This window comes from Spermophilus citellus, assembly GCF_964194105.1.
Source record: "Spermophilus citellus genome assembly, chromosome: 3".
NCBI classification, from domain to species: Eukaryota; Metazoa; Chordata; class Mammalia; order Rodentia; family Sciuridae; genus Spermophilus; species Spermophilus citellus.
The window spans coordinates 12,921,168-12,943,871 of record NC_138184.1 but is presented as its reverse complement, the minus strand read 5'-3'; the positions used below and the strand labels follow the sequence as shown (position 1 = coordinate 12,943,871).

The 22,704-nt window shown below is 40.0% G+C and overlaps 2 protein-coding genes across 2 annotated transcripts; both read right to left on the bottom strand.

Moving 5' to 3' along the window:
- Positions 1-1,469: 1,469 nt before the first annotated feature.
- On the bottom strand, positions 1,470-2,396 carry LOC308643265 (olfactory receptor 7A5-like; the record flags this gene model as incomplete). The annotated part of the gene is made up of 1 exon (XM_081283174.1): positions 1,470-2,396. One exon carries the CDS (start codon positions 2,394-2,396, stop codon positions 1,470-1,472), a length of 927 nt encoding a protein of 308 aa, XP_081139300.1.
- A 10,256-nt stretch (positions 2,397-12,652) lies between these two features.
- Positions 12,653-13,582, bottom strand: LOC308643264 (olfactory receptor 7A5-like; the record flags this gene model as incomplete). The annotated part of the gene is made up of 1 exon (XM_081283173.1): positions 12,653-13,582. The coding sequence occupies one exon, from the start codon at positions 13,580-13,582 to the stop codon at positions 12,653-12,655; it is 930 nt and encodes a 309-aa protein (XP_081139299.1).
- Positions 13,583-22,704: the final 9,122 nt, after the last annotated feature.

Sequence of the window (22,704 nt, the reverse complement as noted above, 5' to 3'; positions counted from 1 at the left end):
CAATGGCCATATTTATTATAGCTTCATTCACAATAGCTACTCTGTGAAGTCACCTAAGTGCTCACCACCTGATGAGAGGAGGAAAGAAACGTGGCATATACACAACTTGAACATACTCAGCCACATGTAAGGATGAAATCATGTTATTTGGGGCACTGTGGATGGACCTGGAGGATATTGTGCTAAGTGAAGAAGGCAGATACCGAAAGACAAGTACTTCATGATGGCTCAAGAAGAGGTTTGAAAAAAAAGTAAAATGTCACCCTGAACAAAGGATAGAGATTTATAGATGTTGGGAAGGGGTTGGAGAGGGTGGATAAAGGGAGGCTGGATTTGATCAGTGCACACTATGGGCAGGTGTGGAAATGTCATGCTGAACCTCACATTTACAATAATTCATGATCATAAAAAAAAATACAGAATAGCTCCCATCAGTCAAGGGTCCTGAGATTTGTCCTGTTATAACCCATCTACTCCCCTCCCTTCTCAGAGCCTGGACCTTCAAACCATTAATCTATTGACCACTTATATATTGCTAGCATTTCAAAAGTGTTGTCTAGCACATAGAAATGTGTGCCTGGGAAAATGGTGAAATAGTTACCTCTGGGGACCTGTTGGCCCATGACTATGTTAGAACTGTGGACACCATGCTGAAAAAGAAACAGGGTTCAAAAAGTAGACAATAAGACCTAATGACCAGCTAACACCTTGGTATGTTAAAGGCTACCTTATGAAGACTGGAAATTCTGGAAGTCTTCCAGGAAATAAATCATGAACACACAATTGAAGATCTATTCTCTGTTGGGCAGGGTGGTGCATGCTTGCAATCCCAGTGACTCAGGAAGCTGAGGCAGGAGGATGAAAGATGAAGGTCAGCCTCAGCAATTATAATGAGCACCTAAGTACTTAGCAAGACACTATATCAAACAAAACCCCAAAATGTCCATGGATATAGCTCAGTGGTTAAGCAACCTTTGGTCCAATCCATAGTACTCCAAATATTTTTTTCTCATCCTTGCTTCCACACACAGTCATGAAAATAGCCTCAATTGATAAATATTATTTTGACATGTGAATACAAACTAGTACTCTTTTTAGCAAAATATACAATTAAGTAACATGGTGTATGTCATTTGAGATAAAAATTATTTCTAAAATTATATCTTATTTAACTAATGAGGATTTTCAAGTATTTCTCATCCAAAGATGGGAATGATTTTGGGTAAGTTCACAAATGACAAATGAAAAGGATCGAATTTCATAGAGATCACAATGCGCAATATAAATAATGACTCAGTGGAATTGTATGAGGAACTCGAAATCAAAGAAATGGAAACGCAGGAGTAAAGGAGAAGGAGCAAGTTCTGTTTCCAGGTTCTGATACAGAAAATCAGTTCTGAGCTCTGAGGCTCTGCACCACTGAGCCCTGCAATCACAGGCACTTATTCAGTTTTAGTAGAATTGACACTTTAATCTCTCTCACAGAGTCTTCTCAGAGCACTCTTGATGTCCTTGTTCCTCAGACTGTAGATGAAGGGGTTCAGCATGGGGGTGACCACAGTGTACATTACTGAAGCTGTTGCAATGGAGTGTGAGTTTTGGGTCACAGCAGAACTGAGGTACACACCTAGGCTTGTGCCATAAAATAAGGAGACCACAGAGAGGTGAGATGCACAGGTGGAGAAGGCTTTGTACTTGCCCTGAGCTGAAGATATTGCACGGATGGAAGACACTATCTTGCAGTAAGAGTAAAGGATGCCTGTGAGGGGGCCTCCTCCCAGGAAGACAGCCATAATATATATCACCAGGTCATTAAGGAAGGTGTCAGAGCAGGCACATTGAATTGTCTGATTAAGTTCACAGAAAAAGTGTGGGATTTCCAAGTCTGTGCAGAAGGACAGCCGCAACATCATTAAGCTTTGTAACAATGCATGTAAAAAACTCACAAACCAGGACGCCAGAACTAGCAATCCACAGAGTCTGCGGTTCATAATGACCATGTAGTGCAGGGGAAGACAGATGGCCACATATCGATCATAGGCCATCACAGCCAAAAGAAAGTCATCCAACCCAACAAAGAGTAGAAAAAAGTGAATCTGGGTGATGCAGCCTGCATAGGAAATGGCCTTGCTCTGTGTCTGGATGTTCACCAGCATCTTGGGGATCGTGGTGGAGGTGAAGCAGATGTCCACAAAGGACAGGTTGGAGAGGAAAAAGTACATGGGCGTGTGCAGGTGGGAGTCTGAGATGGTGGCCATGATGATGAGTAGGTTCCCCAGCACAGTGACCAGGTACATGGAGAGGAAGAATACAAAGATTAGGGGCTGCAGGTCTGGGTCCTCTTCCAGTCCCAGAAGAAGAAATTCTAGATGTTGAGTATCATTCCCTGGGTCCATATGCATGTGACTACAGAAATGAGAAAAAGAGCATAGCTAATTTTCCCATAGACAGGTATTACATCATTGAGGTGAGACAATACATATTTTACTGGAAAGAAACTAAATTTTACATATGGGTATGCAGCTCAGTGGAGGAGTGCTTATCTAACATGATCAAGGCCCAGGATTCCATCATTTTCCCCACAAAAAGAAAAAAAAACAATGGAATGGAAAGTAATTAACTTCTATAGAACGTGCATGTGTCTGTCATGTCCCCCTAAAGGATGCTGTGCCATCTCTGTTGATGAATTCCTCTTTCACTCCCAGGGTTTCACTCGGAAGTCATGTATTTCAAAATTCTAAAGGAAAAATTAATAGTGCTTTTGAGAAGTATAAAAAGAGCGCTCCTGATGTGCACTCTGGTTGTTACTGTAACTTGGATACAGCGAATAGTGCATCAGGAAACATGGAAGGACAGATATCTCCTACTACACACATTTCATTTCTTCTGACTATATTCCCAATATTGTGATTGCAGCATCATGCGATAACTGAATTTTAATTTTTATAGAACCTACGTTCAGAATGGTTTCATTAATTTACATTCCAAAGAACTCTGGATAAGGAGTTTTTTTTTTTCCTTTACATACTCACTGGCCCTTATTATCTTTGAATATTGTATAATAGACCTTCTAACTGGAATAACTTGTCGTATTTCTGCCATGGCTCTCAGCACTAATCACCCTGACAAGGCTCTGAGTGTCGACACCACAGCTGAAATGACCTTTTCACTACAGAATGTGGACAGGGCACCTGCAGAGCCCACTCGACACACTTTCCATGAACAAATGAGCAGACCCACTTAAGAATGCTGCTCCTCTTCCCTGTGTTTAAAAAGGAGCATGAAAATCTGTGCAGTCAACAGAGGGAGGAAGAGAAATAGAGAAGAATGGGGAGAGAGAGAGAAGGAGAGAGAAGGCAAAGGGGTGGATGGAACATGAAGAGGTGAGGGCAGAGAGAGAGTGAGCTATTTGGACCCAGGGGAACAGGACCTTGCAAGCCCAGGTGTCTCTTCTCCAGGAGGAAAAGACTTCCTTTGTCCTGGCAGCGTTCCAAACCCTGTAACCCTTGCTGGGTGTTCAGCAGAAAACATAACAATAAAAGTATGTTTTCTAAAAGACCAAAGTTGTGACTCTCTTTTGACCTAGTTTTTAAATGTTTTATTATTGCTTTGCTGTGATAATTAAGTTTGGGGCTATTTTTTGAAAGTATTTTTATCTGTAGGTAGACACAATACCTGTATTCTATTTACTTATTTTTTGTGGTGCTGAAGATCCAATACTGTGGCCTCACACATGAGAGGCAAGCGCTCTGCCCCTGAGCCCCAGCCCAAGCCCTGTTGGTGTCATTCTGACACAATCTCACATGCAGGGAATCTGTTTTGCTCCCCTTCAGTCCCCAGTACTATCCCTCCTTCCCCTCCTCCCTCCCACTCTTCCTCTTCCTCATGTCAAGGTGTCTACAGTTCATACACATTTGAAAAAATGACCCAAGGTCAAAGATCAACAATTGACAACAGGAGATATCCAAAGTACCTACAGCAAAGTGGGGAACTTTTAATAGGAAACAGCAGATCTGTCTTCCCGGTGGCTGTTCCTTGCACCTGACCTATTGACTTTTCCCTAGATTCTCAGCAGATATGGCAGGCCTCTTTCTCCTTGTTTTAAAATTCTCATAGCATCATTGTGCCTGTTCAGAGTCTATAGGTGATAATCCAATATATGTGAGTGCTGTACCATGATCAAATCAGGATAAGGAGCTTTCAATCTCCTTTCCTTTATCAATCACCAGTTCATTGATTCCATTTTTTTCGTATGTGACATCAATTCCTGGTTGATCTTCTTTTTTTTTATTTTCTTTAAGTGTTATTTTATTAGACACCTAATAACTGTATAAGTTTATTGGGTATATTGTGATGTTTTGATACATGAAAATATTTTATAGTGATCAGATCAGGGTACTAGGAATAAAATGTAAAATAAATTGCTAGACTCTTAGAAATAAAAGAACTGGAAGTCAGATATAACGTTGATTTATCTAAAGAAAAATAAATTCAAATTTACTTGTGGATGATGGACATGATCTTTAGTGAAATGATGAAGAGGAGCACCTTCCAACAGCTGGCCAAAGGTGATGAGGCTTCTGGAGATACACCTGTGTCAAAGTGAGGAAAATCAAGAGGCACAGAGAAATAAGAGGGATATGAAAATAATTTGGAAATATGTAGAAAAGTTGACTTATCAGTGCAGAAGAACTTTCACTGGCATTTTCAATAAAGTGGGGATTCACAAGAAGAAATATCACATTGTTGAGGCAGATCCTTCAGAATGAATATCCCTGGTAGGAGCTCAATAACAAACACTCATCTGTTGGAAGACATTAAAGCCTGTAGACTTTCAGACACTCTCCACAGATACATCTCCACATGGGTGCTGTGCTCATGGAAAAGGAACAAGTACAACATCAAAATCAGTGAAAAACATTCTGTTTGAAAAAATAAAATGCCAAAATAAAAGAGAAAGAAAAAATGGGAAGGAATACCCTCCAACTGAAAGCAAAGAGTTTTAAAAATCTGAAATAGAGAAGTCTAAATCACTCCAATGCACTTACTTGACAGGCTATGAAATAATTACAATATAAAACTCTTTAGCATTCCTATTTTTCACCTATTAAGTAAATTTATTTTTCATGTGGATAATACCAAGAGAGGAAGAAGATTCTGTGATATATCTATATTAAGAATTTCTGATGCAGAGTTTTTTTTTTACAAAAAAATCCTAAAACTGGATCTTTCTCACAAATATTAAAAATGTCCTGAAATATGCTCCATTGTAATTTTTTTTAAAAGGATCTCCCCCCAGTGTACATCCCTCTGCTGTTCATTCTGGATTGATCTATTCCCCTTCCTTGCAAAGGTACTCAGGCTTACTTTTACTTTGATTTGACCCTTCATACCTCCCATCCATCTTCTAAATGAGATTCTGTAACCATAAGTTCATGGTCAACAATGACCCAGTGTTGCTGATTTCTGGGCACTTTTAGTATCTTATAAATCCATCAATAAATTAATTAATCTAGCAAAGGTCACCACCATGTCTGGGCTGCAGGAAAGGCTAGTTGGGCTCTCAGGGAACCTCAGGTAAAAGCTCTGGCTTCCATTCTCTTCAGTCCTCTCCTGCAGTGTTTGCTGTGTTCTCAGACTCACCTTGATGGCATCTCTGGTGGGAAGGTCGTCATGAACATGCACCAGTTCTTCCCTGGATGTTGAAGGTGCAGAGCGAGGCTCTGACCCCTGAAAAGAGAACAGAAATGGGTCCAGCTTTGGTCCTCAAGTCAGATTTGAAGACCTTGAAGAATGAATTATGTCCCATGGGCATGCACTCAGAGCAGGAGCAATCACAGCCTACAGCTTTCTCTATCTTCTCACTAAGCACATATCCTTCTTTATTCTGCAACCACTAAGCACCTGAATTCCCTGCAGGACTCTGGTCTATAATCAGGAAAGGAAGAGTTTGCATAGATTCCCCTGAGAGCAGAGTAAAATCAGGTGTATAATACCACCAATCTACAGGACCCATCTTACCAAAGTTCAGACCTCCTTCCACCATACCCCTCCTGTGAGTTATAGTTTTCTTCCACATGTGAAACTAAGAAACCTGCCCTGGTGAGTTATCTTATGTCCTCAAAACCCTGACTCATCATAGGTACACAGTCTCTGGTGTCTCCAGAAATTTTTTCTATCCCTCTTTAACAGAGGAGTGAGCTCTTTTTTTGTATAAAATGCGAATCCATAAGACAACACCTCACACTTTGCCAACAATACCTGCAATGTCATGCACCTGATAGACTCACATATTTCTAAAGAGGGATCAAATGATGGCTCTTACTTTAGGATGTGAGTATGCTTTTGAAGAGATAAGAATCTCTTCAGGCCCCAAGACTTGAGCTCCCTTCTCATTTCATGCTCATTCACAGTTGGCTCTTTTCATATCTCTTCTCTCATATTTCAAAATGAAATGTGATTCTGTATGTACTTGCAGATATGTGTGGGTGGATGACTCAACTCTTAAGAAAATTAGAAATCCACAGGCATACATGTTGTATTCACACCTGGTACCATGACCACTTTCTGTGGACCCACAAAGTATTTCCACAAACTTCATTTATTCCTCACAACATTGTTCTAACATCATGCTTGTTTCCCTCTTATTAATTTCAGAATAAAGGGCACTGGGGGTGTTAACTTTCTTGATATTAAATTAATGGTGCCATTTTGATGCCACATATTTTAGTGCATTATATGATGTTTCCATAAATTTATACACTGGGTAATGACCAGATCAAGGTGAGCATATTTACCTCCTCAAGATTTATCTTTTCTTTGTGGTGAACACACTCCAGACTGGTAGAAAAAAAGAAAGTGAAATAGGGGAAGGAGAAGGAAGGGAAAGGAGAGGTACTGAGGTTAAGTTGGAGCCAATTGTATTCCATGCTTTATTATTATGGCAAAATGAATCCCAAATTTATGTATAATTATAAAGCACTAATTGCAAAGGATATTGGATTCCATCATTTTTGAAATATGCAAGACCTTATCATGACCGTACTTTGCGACAGAACAGCAGAACCAATTCCACATACCCGACTACAACACAGTATCCTGGGGCCAATCTTCTTCTGTCCCTCCTGCTCCCTTACCCTTTCCAGCCTCTGGGAACCAGAATTCTGCTCTGAGCTCCTGTGAGAGCAACTTCTGTGCCTTCTACATGTGAGTGAGGTCCTGCCGTACTTGTCTCTCTGTGCCTGGCTTATTGCCCAGCACACAGTGACCTCAGGTTCTCCCATAGGATCAAGGATGCCAATTTTATAACAATTATATTTAAAAACAGTTAACCATTAATTAACACTTCTTCAGTTGAGCACATGAGGGGAACAGGTCATAGTAACGTTTTCTATCTTTTTATGAATAACCAGGAAAGAGGAGGTCAAAGTCTCCAGAGCAGTGGTTGTTAGGAGGAGATGGAAGCAATATTATCTTCATTTTATCATTATTTAATGCACACAAGTATTAAAGTATTACACTTTACCCATTCCTACATGCAATTATTGCATGTAAATTACACATGTTTCTGAAATTGTATAAGAAAATAGAAATGTTGACTGTCCTGTCATGATCATTACACACTGTATACATGAATTGAATTAATATGCCAACCTCTATTTGTACAATAAAGAAAATAACTATTGAATAAATTATTTTAAATGATGCATGTAAAAAATGATAAGATAATAGAATGAATCAGACATTATTACCTTATGTGCATACATGATTATATGACCTATATTACTACTCTACATCATTGAAACCCGAAGAATGTGAAGTCATACTCCATTTATGTATAATGTGTCAACATGCAGTCAAATGTCTTGTATAATGAATTGGAACTAGTTCCTTAGAAATACATTTAAATAATTGTTAAGAAATTTTTAAAAATTAGGGGAAAAATTTTTATGCTGTGGATATTTGTCTCATTATTGTAATGATTTACTACCTACATTTAATCTATAACAAACCTCAAATATGAACAATAGAATTTACTCTAAAATAAATTTAAATTTAAATTTAAATGAAATCCCAAATGTCAAAATAGACATATACAAATTATTTCAAAACAATTACAATTTTTGAAATGCAAGAAAAATTGGTCAATGTGCCTGAGTCAGTGACCTAAAAGAATAGATACAAATGGGTAAGGAACATGACAATGTGCTCAATTTCATGAGTACACAGAGAAAATCACATTAAAATCATCAAGGGGACTTTGAATATTTTACCTTGGTGTTTGCTGTAGTCCTAAATCTGCAACACCCAGAGACAGAGCGATTCTTTGCTGGGGAGAATCCCAGAAGCAGGAGTCTGTATCTGAAGCTCTTGTTTCCTCTGAGCTTAATTTATACTTTAGTAAAGCTTCTCTAGAGCCATCTTAACATGAGGCCTGGGACCATAGCCTGCCCTCGGTGACCTCAAGCTCATTGCCTGGTGACCATAAGGTCCTGCTACCTGGTAAAGGAGTGACCAGGAACCTCCAGAGACAGTGTGTATCAGATGGTCCAACAAAGTGGCAAAGGCTGAGTGGAGTTTTAAAATCTTAATTTAATATTTATGGACTAGTGATTGTACATATCCATAGGGTGAACGTGATGTCTTTAGCACATGTACATGGGAAATTTCTCTTCCCATATCATTACCTTATGATTCCAGGTTTGCGCTCCTCACTTCAGATCTTCATAAAACTCATGACAAGATCTGGGCACTGCAGCCCCCACCCACCCCCACTCACTGTGGCACACTAGGACTGGTTCTTCCTATTCACCTGTGTTCCTCTACCTGTTATCCAGCCTCCTTCCTCCTCCTCCTCCTGCCTCCTTCCCAGCCTCCAGGGCCACTATTCTGTATGTAGATTGAGGCTCCCTTCACCTCCACATAGGAGACATGCAGTGTTTGCTTCTGTCTGGCTTCTTTCATGGGACACAAGAAACTGTTACCATTATTCTCTTGTAAATAAGAGGATTTCATTCTTCTTGAAGGCTGAAGAGCACTCAGTTATAAATATACCACATTTGACTACTGTGAATAGTGCCCCAGGAACATTGGGAAGTGAAGGTACATCTTTGGAAGCTAATTTCATCCCCTCTATTTTGTTGTTATCAAGATCTACCTCCATGAGTCTGGATTTATTTTTCTGCATCCAAGCTAATATGCACATCTGTAGTTTTGTGGCTCAGTTCTTTCTCTTCAACCATCTGCTAATTTTCATTCTATTCAACTAAAATTCACACAGGACAAACTCTTTATCAGGAACTGGACTAGATATCACGGTTGCAGGCACAGATGAGGTAGGGTTCAGAATTTCTAGGAATTCATAATGTGTGTGATTGGAAATGTTCTGTAAGTTGAAGATGATGGGAAGGAAAGAGGATCCAACAAAAAGGCAGAAAATCCTCAGAGTTTGTCTCATTTGCATCACCTCAGAACACCTCTCTGCAACAGAGTTTCCAGGATTAAAAGGCACCAGGAGCATCACTTGTGAGTTTCTGTGTTAAAGGTATAATTTTGGTTTGTTAAAATTGAAGACAATCCCTTATTGTAGATAACTGGGAAAGTGCCCTGTTCTGTTCACACAACTGAGGTTTCCTGGTGAACGTTAAAAGGCTGATCCAATGTGGAACCTCAGGAACAGTCCTGGGGACAGGGAGCTCCTGAAGTGAGACCCCAGGGAAGAATGGATTTAAAACCTGTGAAAGCTGAAGTCGTCAAGGGCTGGATGGAAGAGGCCTGGCTTTTGGGCCCTTGATGTGGTGCCCACTGCTGCTCAGGAGAGTCCTGCCAGGGCCTTCACTGGGGCACCATCCATCTGACCCCTCCAACTCCCTGCTCCACAGACTATAGACAAAGAAGCTCAATATGTGGCTGACACCAAGGCCACATCAAGGTCATGTAGACAACAAAGTGCCCGCAGAACTGAGGAAGACTTCAAGACCAGTGCTAGAGTTTCAATCTTAAGTCTCACTCAAATGCCCTGTATTAAAGCTTGGTCCCGAACTTGGTGCTATTGGAAGATGGTAGAAATACTAAGAGGAAGATCTAGTGGGAAATCTTAGTTCATTTGGGAATTGCCCCTGAAAGGGATTGTAGGACCCCCATCTTTTCCTCTATCTCTTCCAACTCCAGGCCATGAGGTCAGCAGCTTTCCTTGGCCACATTCTTCCCATCCCTCGTCATGTGCTCATGGCAATAGGGCCATGCCATGGGGCCAATCCAAAACAGCTTGGAATAATGAAAACTATGATCCAAAACAAATGTTCTCTCCTTATAAATCAATTATCTCAGGTACTGTGTCATAGTAACAGAATTCTTACTTGCATAACCAGGGCATGATGCAAAGACATTACCAATAGTTTAGACCCACATGCAGAAAAGGCTTTGGACTGGTAGCTGACTCAAAACTCTAGAATGATAGAAGCTAAGGACACTGCTATGTTAATCATGAGGTTGCTAGAATAGGATAACTCAGGATTCTGGCAAGTCCAGAACAGTGTGTGGTTCCTATGTTTGTGGAGAAGGGGGGGGCAGTAGAAGAGGTTTACTTAAGTAAAAGCCATATTCTAAATGAAATATTTATCAGTAATGTCATGTCTCGTATCTATGTAGCAGAGATCAAGATCAATGAAATGTTATACGCCAACATTTCTTTTTGTCCCAAATCTGTTTATTTCAATAGCCAATATTTTTACACCAAATGAAAAGCAGACTTTACCACAGTCTTTGTACATTTTGTGTCTGGGTTGACATTGTCATCAAGATGGTGTTGTCTTTCATTTACCAGCTCTCATTAGAAGAAAGCACATCAGGGTAATTTGAAGCCTAGGATGCAACAGGACAGCAATGACAGCTTGCAATTCCATGGGAGAAAGTGAACAACAATCATGAGTTCAGGATGAAAGGAGAACACATCAACATTTAAACTATTTACAAATGGCTTGCTCTGCTTTCCCTTTTTATATATAATTCTTAATGAAACTTGGTTTGGGAGAAAGTTTTGGATTAACATGTGGTAGTAAAAAAAAAGACAGAGAGAAATCCAAAGACCCTTTAGTCAGTTTCCACCATGGTAACACTGAGCAAAATATCACAGGCAAGTTATCAATGCTGATAACAAGGAAATGAACACACAGAGCAAGGGGAAGCACACAGCTCATGTCTTACTACATCATTCACACAGGCTCAGATACGGAGTCTATCTAAGTGCCCATCACCAGAGAAGTGAAGGGAAAAAATGTGGCATATATACAACATGGATCACCATTTATCCTTATGTAGGATGAAATCCTGTCATTTGGGCCAATGTGGATGGAACCAGACCACTTTCTGCTAAGTGAATAAGGCAGATACGAAAAGAAAAGTACTTCATGGTCTCTCTCAAATGAGGAAGATAAAAATAAAATAAAATAAATGCTAACTTGAATATAGAATACAGATTACTATACATCAGGTTGGAGAGGGTGGATAATGGATGGCGATATTTGAAGAGTGTACACCATGGTCATGTGTAGGAATATCACACTGAACCTCCTTAATATTTATAGTTATTTATGCTCATAAAAATAACATACAGAACATTTTCCAGCAGTCAAGGATCCCATGTTTTTCCCTATTACAATCCCATCCACCTTTCTCCCTGCCCAGTACCTGGCCCCCCAGAACCATCAAACTGCTCAACATTGATATATTGCTAGCATTTCAAAAGTGTTGTCTAGCACATAAAAATATGCACCTGGGAAAATGGTGGAGTAGATACCTCTGGGGACATGACCTGTTTTGCCCATGACTATATTTGGCACTGTGGACACCATGCCGAAATAGAAACACAATCCAAAAGTGAGAATAAAACCTAATGACCAGGTAATACCTTGGTAAATTAAAGCCTACCTTATCAGAAATGAAAGTTTTGGAATTAATATAGGAAAAAAAACAAAAATACGAAACTGAATATCAATTCTCATCCATGCATGGTGCACACTTGCAATCCCAGTGACTCAGAAGTCTGAGGCCAGAGGATCACATATCAAAGCCTTACTCAGCAATGTAGTAAGGCCCTAAGCAACATAGCAAGACACTCTCTCAAAAAAAAAAAAAAAAGGGGGGGCTGTGCCTATGGCTCAATGTAAACAGCCTTGGGTTCAATCCACAGTATCAAATTTTATTTTCTCAGATTTACTTCCAGAATAAAATTATTAAAATTACCTTTAGTTGTTATATTCATTTTTTCACATGTGAATAGTAATTATGCATATTTTAAGCAAAGTGAACAATTATTTAGCATTACATAAGTCATTGGAGATTATTTCTAAAAATATACCTTTTGGGATAAATCAGAATTTTCAAGTATTTCTCATCAAAAATGGGAATAATTTGGGGCAAGCATGGAAATGACAAGGGAAAGGGTTGGATTTCATAGTGATCACAGTGTGCAATAATGTGAATGGTGTAGTGGGATTGTATGTCGAAGTTGAAATCAAAACATAGAAACTCTGTGTTAGTAGAAGAACCCAGTACTGCTTCCACATTCCGGTGAAGAATCCCGGATCCTGGTTGTGAGGCTCTGAGCCCTGCAGTCATGGGCAATTATTCCGTCTCCGAAGAATTGACGCTTTTATCTTCCTGTGTCACAGAGTCTTCTCAGAGCACTCTTGATGTCCTTGTTCCTCAGACTGTAGATGAAGGGGTTCAGCATGGGGGTGACCACAGTGTACATCACTGAAGCAGTTGCAATTGAGCGTGAATTTTGGGTCACAGCAGAACTGAGGTACACACCTATGCTTGTGCCATAAAATAAGGAGACCACAGAGAGGTGAGATGCACAGGTGGAGAAGGCTTTGTACTTGCCCTGAGCTGAAGAGATTGATGAGATGGAGGACACGATCTTGCAGTAAGAGTAAAGGATGCCAGTGAGGGGGCCACCTCCCAGCAAGAGAGCACCAAAATATATCACCAGATCATTGAGAAAGGTGTCAGAGCAGGCACGCTGAACCACCTGGTTAAATTCACAGAAAAAGTGTGGGATTTCCAAGTCTGTGCAGAAGGACAGCCGCAATATCATTAAGCTTTGTAACAATGCATGGGAGACACTCACAATCCAGGACACCAGAACTAGCAATCCACAGAGCCTGCGGTTCATGATGACCATATAGTGCAGGGGGTGACAGATGGCCACAAACCGGTCATAGGCCATCACAGTCAAAAGGAAGTCATCCAATCCAGCAAAGAGTACAAAAAAATAAATCTGGGTGGTGCAACTTCTGTAGGTAATGGCCTTGCTCTGTGTCTGGACGTTCACCAGCATCTTGGGGATGGTGGTGGAGATTAAGCAGGCATCCACAAAGGACAGGTTGGAGAGGAAGAAGTACATGGGCGTGTGCAGGTGGGAGTCTGAGATGGTGGCCAGGATGATGAGCAGGTTCCCCAGCACAGTGACCAGGTACATGGACAGGAAAATGCCAAAGATGAGGGGCTGCAGTTCTGGGTCCTCTGCAAGTCCCAGAAGAAGGAATTCTAAATGTAGAGTATCATTCCCTGGTTCCATGTGCATGTGACTACAGAAATGAGAAAAAGAGCATAGCTAATTTTCCCATAGTCAGGTATTTCTCACATCATTGAAAGGAAACAATACATATTGTGCTGTAAATAATAATTTTCGTGATGGTTGTGTAGATCATGTTGCAGTGGTTGCCTAACATATGCAAGGCCCTGGGTACCATCCATATACCTCAAAAAGAAAAGGAAAAGCCAAGAGGAAGGGAAATAAACAACTTCTATAGAACATGTGTGGGCTCTAGTCCCCTAAGTGATCCTGTGCCACCTCTGAAGAGGAATTCCTGTTTCATTCTGATTGTTTCACTAGGAAGTCATGCATTTCAGAATTCTAATGAGAAAGTTATTCAGGCCTTTGAGAAGAGTAATTTGAGCACCCCTCATGAACACTTTGGCTGTTTCTGTGTCTTTTCTACAGTGAATTGTGCATCAGTCAACATAGAAGGGCAGATCTCTTCAAAATACACATTTTATTTTTTGGTCACATACCCAGTTATAGGATTGCTGCATCATGTGATAACTGTATTTTAAATTTTGTGGATTCTCCATAGTGTTTTCCATAATGGCTTCAATAACTTGCATTCCTGCCAACTCTAGGTCAGGATTCCTTTTTTTCTACACATACTGACTGGCCCTTGATATTCTTGATCTTTTTGATAATAGCCCTTCCAACTGGAATTAGGCTTTCATTAGCATTTCCCAGATAGTTAGCAATTTTGAGCGTATTTCTTAAGACTATTGGCCATACAGATACACAGTGGAATATTATTGGTTCAGATACACAGAGGGATAATATTCAACTATTAATAAAATAATGAATCTTATCATTGGGGTCAACATAGATGAACCTGGGGGACACTTACGAAGTGAAATCAGCCAGGTACAGGAACACTACAGCTGTATGATATCATTCCTGTGTGGATTCTGAGAAATTTGATCTCACAGAATGTCAGCATAGCATGATGGTCACAGAAGCTGAGGTGCATTCTGGGCCCAAATGGATGAGGAGAAGCTCCTCAAGGGGAAAAAAATTACAAGAGAGTAGGAATAGCTTCTGGCAATGTATTGCACAGTAGGGTAATTATAGTTAAAAATAACATGTTACCGGTTTTAAAATAGATAGAGGGGAGGACTTTGAATGTTTCTCACAGAGAAATGATAAATGTTTCAGAAAATTAAGCCAATCTTACTTCTTCAATTATTATTCAACTTATACATGTTTGTAATTATAAGGTAAATTTTGTGAACATGTATAATCATATGTCAATTAAAAATAAAGCAATAACTAATTACTGAGTACCAGGTATGTTCCACACATTGGATGAGTAATCTGTATGAGATAAAACAAAGAAGTCCCCATTATCCAAAGAGAGGGAAAGAACATAAGAAAAAATGGTTAAAATCACCTGATATGTCCCATGGTGATGGGTACTAAAAGGAAAAAGGAAGAGTAAGAGGTAGTTGTACTTTTATAGCAATGCAGGTAAAGCCAGCAGGAAGAGGGTCATCCAAGCAGAGACCACAAGGAAGGCAGGGCAGAACCACAAGTCATCCTCAGTGGGGTGGTTTTCACTGGGAGGGCAGTGAGTTCACAGGTCCCAGGGAACATGCTTGTTTCAAAAACTGAGGCATGAAAGAAAGCTGTTGCCAATGAGGAGGAAAAAGATGGAGAGTGATGAGAGATGGTGTCAGAGAATATTAAGGAATGAGCTGGCCTCACTGCTCTCTGAGGCTACAAGGTACAGGGAGTCCTTCATCCACACCATGAACCTCTTGCCCTTAGATTTGCTGCAAACACATTCTGTGGATTGCAAAAGGATTCCCCTTGCTACCACCTGAGGGTTAAGTTCTGGCCTCTAGCTGCTAAGAATCACCCTGGAATATATAACATCAGTTCGCCTTTTCTGCGCCCTCCATGAGGCAAACACACACACTCACACACTCTCATAGCCTGATTTCTGCCATGGCCTCTCTTCCCCAGTCACCCTGACAAGGTGGTGAGCTTCAACAAAAGAAGCTGAGTTTGTCTTTTCTCTGAGGAATGTGGAAGGGTATCTGGAGATTCCACTCGACACTCTTTCCATGAACACATGAGTGAAGCCACCTTATATACAAACAGAGATATGATAAATTGTGGTATAAAGGTGTATTAAGAATTGTAATTAAAAAATCAATGAGAGCTCATGCATAATGGCATAATTAGGTGTGAACATACTTTGTATACCGAGTTATGAAAAATTGTACTGTGAATGGATAATTATGAATTTAATGCATTTCACTATTGTCATGTATGAAAGAAATAAAAACAAGAATGCTGCTCCTCTTCTTCCCTGTGTCTGAAAAGGAGCATGAAAATCTGTGCAGTCAACAGAGGGAAAAAGAGAAATAGAGAAGGGTGAGGAGTGAGAGAAAAGGAGAGAGAAAGCAAAGGGGTGGACAGAAAAAGAACAGGTGAGGGCAGAGAGCGAGCTGATGTGGAACCAAACAAGACCTTGCAAACCCAGGTTTCTCTTCTCCAGGAGGGAAAGGCTGCCTTGGTTCTGGCAGAATTCCAAACCCAGTGACCCAGGCTGAGTGCCCAGCACAAAAGATAAGCAGCAAAATAAATTTGCCCAAAACACCAAAGTAGTGACATCATTTTCTCAATCTACATTTTAAATGTTTTCATTATTGCATTACAGTGATGCATAGTGTTGGGGTCATTAAATATTTTTAGTTGTAGATTGTTACAATACCTGTATTTTATTTACTTAGTTTTTCTCAGAATTGAACCCAGTGCCCACTCCTGCTAGGCAAGCGCTCTTTCCCTCAGCCCCAGCCCCAGTCTTGTTAGGGTCATTTTGACACAATCTCACATACATGGAATCTATTTTGCTCCACATTAGTCCCCAGTACCTCCCTTTTCCCTCCTCTCCTCCTTCCCACTGTTCCTCTTCCTTGTGTCAAGGCACCTCACAGACCATACACTTCAAAAGAAAAAAAAATGACCAAAGGTCAAAAATCAGAAAATCACAAGAGGAGATGTCCAAGATACCTACAGCAAAGTGGGGAATTTTTAATATGAAATAGCAGATCTGTCTTCCCTAGTTCTGCCCCTTTCACCTGAACTATTGGCTTGTCCCTAGTTATGTCGCAGATAAGGCAGGTCTTTTCTCACTATTTTTAAATTCATACAGAATCATTGTGCCTGTTCACTGAGTACATAAGTGATCATTCCATATATGTATGTGGTGTGTGACGATCACATCAGGGTAATTAGTGTTTCAATCTCCTTAAGTTCTTACCATTACTTTGCTTGTTTTTTTTGTGTGGCATTATTTCATGATTGTTCTTGGGTTTGGGGCTTTTTAAAATTTTTTATACATGTTATTTTGTTAGACATAATAATTATATATATTTATGAGGCATATTGTGATGTTTTGATACAGGAGAATATTGCACAATGATCAAAAAAGGGTACCAGCAAGAAAATGTAAAAATAAAGTGCTTGAGCATTGAAAATAAAAGAGAAGGAATTAGAGTAAAAACTTATGATTGAATCTTTCTTATCTAAAGATAAACAAACTCCAATATACTTGTGTATGGTGGATATGATCTCCAGTAAAATGATGAGGAGCAATGTCTACATTTCTACTTCATGGAAAATCAAGAGGCACAGAGACGTAAGAGAGATAGGAAAATAAGTTGGAAATATGTTGAAAAGTTGACTTATTAGTGCAAGGAGTGCAGAAGTACTTTCACCAGCATTTTGGCTTAAAGCAAGGATTCACAAGTCAAGAAATGTGCGACTGTTGAGTCACATCTTTTAGAATGAAAAACCTTCCAGGAACCCAATAACAAACTCTGGTATATTGGAAAATATTAGAATCTGTAGACTTTAAGAGACTCCCCACAGATACATCTCCACTTATGTGCTGTTCATATGTAAATGAAAATAGGGACACCATGCAAAATCTGTGAAAAAAAAAACTCTAAAGAATTAAAAAAAATATAGAATGAGAGGGAATACACTCCAATTCTTAGCAAAGGATCTTAACAATTTGAAATAGAGAGGTCGACGGCCATCCTGTTGACTTAATCTTGATAGGTTGTGAAATACTTGCAACGTAAAACTCTTTGGCATACTCATCTTCACTTATTAAGTTAGCTCATTCTTCATGTGGATACCCAAAAAGGAAGAAGATTCCATAAAATATCTATATCATGATTTTCTACTGAAGGAATTTACTTATAGAAATTACTAAATCTGGATATTTCTCACCAATATGAAAATGGGCTGAAATATGTTCCATTATAACTTTTTTTTAAAATGAGCTCCCTCCAGTGCATGTCTCTCCATACTTAATACTGGATTTACCCATTCCCCTTCATTGCAAAGGTAAGCAGACTTACATTTTACTTTATTTCAATCACTTGGTGCTCCCATCCCTCTTCTAATTGAGATTCTGTCACCATAAGTTAATGGTCAACAGTGACCTCTTGTTGCTGATTTCTTGGTCACTTCTCCTTTTTAGTATCTTAAAAATCCATTAATAAATTACTTAATCTAGCAAAGGACACCCCATCTCTGGGCTGCAGGCAAGGCTAGTTGGACTCTCAGGGAACCTCAGGTGAAAGCTCCTGCCTTCATTCTCTTCAGTCCCCTCCTGCAGTGTCTGCTGGGTCCTCAGGCTCACCTGGGTGGCATCTGTGATGGGAGGGATTTCATGCACAGGCTTCAGTTCTTCCCTGGATGTTGAAGGGGCAGAGTGAGGCTCTGACCCCAGACAGGAGAATAGAAATGGGTCCAGCTTTGGTCCCCAGGTCAGATTTCAAGATCCTGAAGAAACAATGTGCCCCAGGGTGTGCACTCAGGGAGAGCAGGAGGAATCACAGCCTATAGCTTTCTCTATCTGCTCATTAGGCACATGTCCTTCTTTTTACACCAACCTCTAAGCACCTGATTTCCCTGCAGGGCTCTGGTCTATAATCAGGAAAGGAAGAGTTTGCATACATTCCCCTGAGATCAGAGTGGAGAGCTATTAATCCATCCCTTTTTTACCACCAATCCATGAGCCTCACCTTCCCAATGTCCCACCACCCATCACCACATCCACCCTTTGTGTTCCACTTTTCCTCCCATGTCTAAAAGTAAGAATCCTGCCCTGGTCATGTATCTTGTGTCCTCAAAACACTGACTCACATTTGAGACATAGACTCTGGCATCTCCAGAAATTTTCCATTCCATCTTTAATCAGAGGAGTGAGTTGTGTTGGTTTGTTGTTGTTGTTGTTGTTTGTTTGTTTGTGAAATGTGAAAACATAAGACAGCACCTCCTGCACTCATCACACTTTGTTGATGATACAGAAATTTCATGCTGGTGATAAACTTACATTTCTATAATGAGGGCGCAAATGTTGGTTCTTGATTTCGGATGTGAGTATGAGTTGGAAGAGATAAAGACCTAGAATGATTAAAAACTAAATGCCCTGCTATGATATTAATGATGTTGCCTGAACGGAGGAACTCAGAACTCTGGCAAGATTGCAGAAGAGTGTGGGGTTTCCATGTGTGTGCAGAGGGGAGGCAGTAGGAGAGGTTCTTAAGTAGTTAAAGCCACAGTGTAAATCACACGTCCATCTGTACCATCTCCCCTAGTCTCTACAGAGCAGAGTGTGAGGGCAATGAAACGTCAGATGCCAACATTTCTTTATTGTCTCAAATCTGTTTATTTCAATATCTAAAAATTTTACCCAATCAGAAAGCAAACTTCACCACAGTCTTCTGTACATTTTATGTCTGGATTGACATAAAGCCACAGCCCATTATCAACAAGTCGGTGTTCTCTTTCATTTACCTGCTCTTGTTTGAAGAAAGCACACAGGGTAATTTTAAGCACAAGATGCTCCATGAAAGGAATGACAGCTTACAGTTACATGGGAGAAAGTGAACAGCAATCACAGGTTCAAGAGGAAAGGGAACACATCAAAAGGTGAGCAGTTTATAAACGCCTTCCTCAGATGTCCATCACTTTTTATTCATAATTTTTAATTGAACTTTTTAATTGGAGAAAATTGTAGATTAATGGGCAGTAGTAATAACTGACAGGGAGAGATCCAAGGCCCCTTCTGTGAGCTTCCATCATGGTAACACTGAGCAAAATATCAAGCCAGGTGTTTACACTGATAACAAGGAAATGAAATAACAGCAAAGAGAAAGAAACATGGCATATATACAATCTAAACATATTCCGCCATATGTAAGGATGAAATCCTGTTATTTGGGGCAATGTGGATGGAACTGGAGGATATTGTGCAAAGTGAAGAAGGCAGATACCGAAAGACAAGTACTTCATGGTGTCTCAAGAGGAAGTTAAAAAAAGTAAAATATCACCCTGAAAAAAGGATTGAGATTACTAGATGTTGGGAAGTTGTTGGAGAGGGTGGATAAGGGAGGCTGGATTTGATCAGTGCACCATGTGGGCAGGTGTGGAAATATCATGCTGAGCCTAACATTTACAATAATTTATTATCATCAAAAAAATACAACATAGCTCCCATCAGTCAAGGGTCTGAAGATTTGCCCTGCTATAGCCCCATCAACTCCCCTCCCTGCCCAGAGCCTGGAACTTCAAAACATTAATCTATCCACCATTTTTATATTGCTAGCATTTCAAAAGTTTTGTCTACCACATAGAAATATGTGCTTGGAAAAAATGGCAGAGTAGATACCTCTGGAGACCTGTTTTGCCCATGACTATGTTAGACACTGTGGATACCATGCTGAAAAAGAAACAGAATCCAAAAAGTTGAGAATAAAACCTAATGACTAGCTAAAGCCATGGTATGTTAAAAGCTACCTTATAAAGATTGGACGTTCTGGTAGTAATACAGGAAATGAATCATGAACACACAATTAAAATGTATTCTCTGTCGGGTATGGTGGTGCATGCTTGTAATCCCAGTGACTCAGGAGCCTGAGGCAGGAGGATCAAAGATGAAGGTCAGCCTCAGCAATTTAGTGAGGCCCTAAGTACTTAGCAAGATACTATATCAAATAAAAACCAGAAATGTCCATGGATATGGCTCAGAGGGACCCATCCATACTATTAATAATATTTTTTCTGAGATTTGCTTCCACAATAAATTTATGAAAATTGCCTAATTTGATAAATATTATTTACACACATGAATAAAAATTATGGCTATTTTTAGTAAAACAAATAATTAAATAGCATGACATATGTCATTTGAGATTAAATTATTTCTAAACCTATATCTTATGGGACTAATGAGAATTTTCAAGTATTTCTCATCCTAAGATGGGAATGATTTTGGGAAAATTTGGAATTGACAAATGAAAAGGATTGAATTTCATATAGATCAGAATGTGCAATAAAAATAATGACTCAGTGGAATTGGATGCAGAAGTCAAAATCAAAGAAATGGAAAAGCAGGAATAAAGGAGAAGGAGCAAGTTCTGCTTCCAGAATGTAAGAAAGAAACCCAGATTCTGACTTTGAGTCTCTGAGCCCTGCAATCATGGGCACTTATTTGGTTTCACTAGAATTGACATTTTAAACTTTCTCTCTCAGAGTCTTCTCAGAGCACTCTTGATGTCCTTGTTCCTCAGACTGTAGATGAAGGGGTTCAGCATGGGAGTGACCTCAGTGTACATCACCAAAGCAGTTGCAATGGAGCATGAGTTTTGGGTCACAGCAGAACTGAGGTACACAGCAAGTCCTGTGCCTTAAAATAAGGAGACCACAGAGAGGTGAGATGCACAGGTGGAGAAGGCTTTGTACTTGCCCTGAGCTGATGAGATTGCATGGATGGAGGACACTATCTTGCAGTAAGAGTAAAGGATACCAGCAAGGGGGCCAACAGCCAGCAAGACAGTAGCAATATATATCACCACCTCATTAAGAAAGGTGTCAGAGCAGGCACGCTGAACCACCTGGTTAAGTTCACAGAAAAAGTGGGGGATTTCCAAGTCTGTGCAGAAGGACAGCCACAACATCATTAAGCTTTGTAACAATGCATGTAGGACACTCACAACCCAGGACACCACATACCAGTCATAGGCCATCACAGTCAACAGAAAAATGTCCAATCCTGCAAAGAGTATAAAAAAGTTCATCTGAGTGATGCAGCCTGCATTGGAAATGGCCTTGCTATGTGTCTGGATGTTCACCAGCATCTTGGGAATGGTGGTGGAGGTGAAGCAGGGGTCCACAAAGGACAGGGTGGAGAGGAAAAAGTACATGGTTGTGCAGGTGGAAGTCTGAGATGGTGGCCAGGATGATGAGCAGGTTCCCCAGCACAGTGACCAGGTACATGGAGAGGAAAAACCCAAAGATGAGGGGCTGCAGTTCTGGGTCCTGTGCAAGTCCCAGAAGAAGGAATTCTACACATTGAGTATCATTTCCTGGTTCCATGTGCATGTGACTACAGAAATGAGAAAAAGAGCATAACTAATTTTCCCATAGACGGATATTTCTCACATCATTGAAAGGAAACAATACATATTTTGCTGTAAAGAAATTAATTTTAGGAATGGATGTGTAGCTCAGTGGAGGACTGCTTGTCTAACATCTATAAGGCCCATGATTTAATCATTAGCCCCATTTTAGACAAAAAAGAAATAACCAATGGAATGGAAAGTAATTAACTTCTATAGAACCTGTATGTATTGTGGTCCCCTAAGGGATGCTGTGCCATCTCTGATGATGAATTCTTCTTCTCAGGATTTTACTAGGAAGTCATGTATTTCAGAATTCTACATGGAAAATTAATAGTGGCATTGAGAAGTATAAAAGGAGCACCCCTGATGTGCACTCTGGTTGTTTCTGTAACTTGGCTACAGTGAACTTGGCATCAGTAAACATGGAAGGACAGACATCTCCTACTACACCCATTTATTTCTTCCTGACTATATTCCCAATACTGTGATTGCTGCATCATGCGAAACTGCATTTTAATTTTTATGGAACCTCTGTATATTTTCAATAATGGCTTTGTGAATTTGCATTCCAAACAGCTTTGGGTAAGGAGGTTTTTTTTCATCCACATAATCACTAGTCCTGTTATTTTTGGTCTTTTTATAATAGCCGTTCCAAATGGAATGAGAAAATAT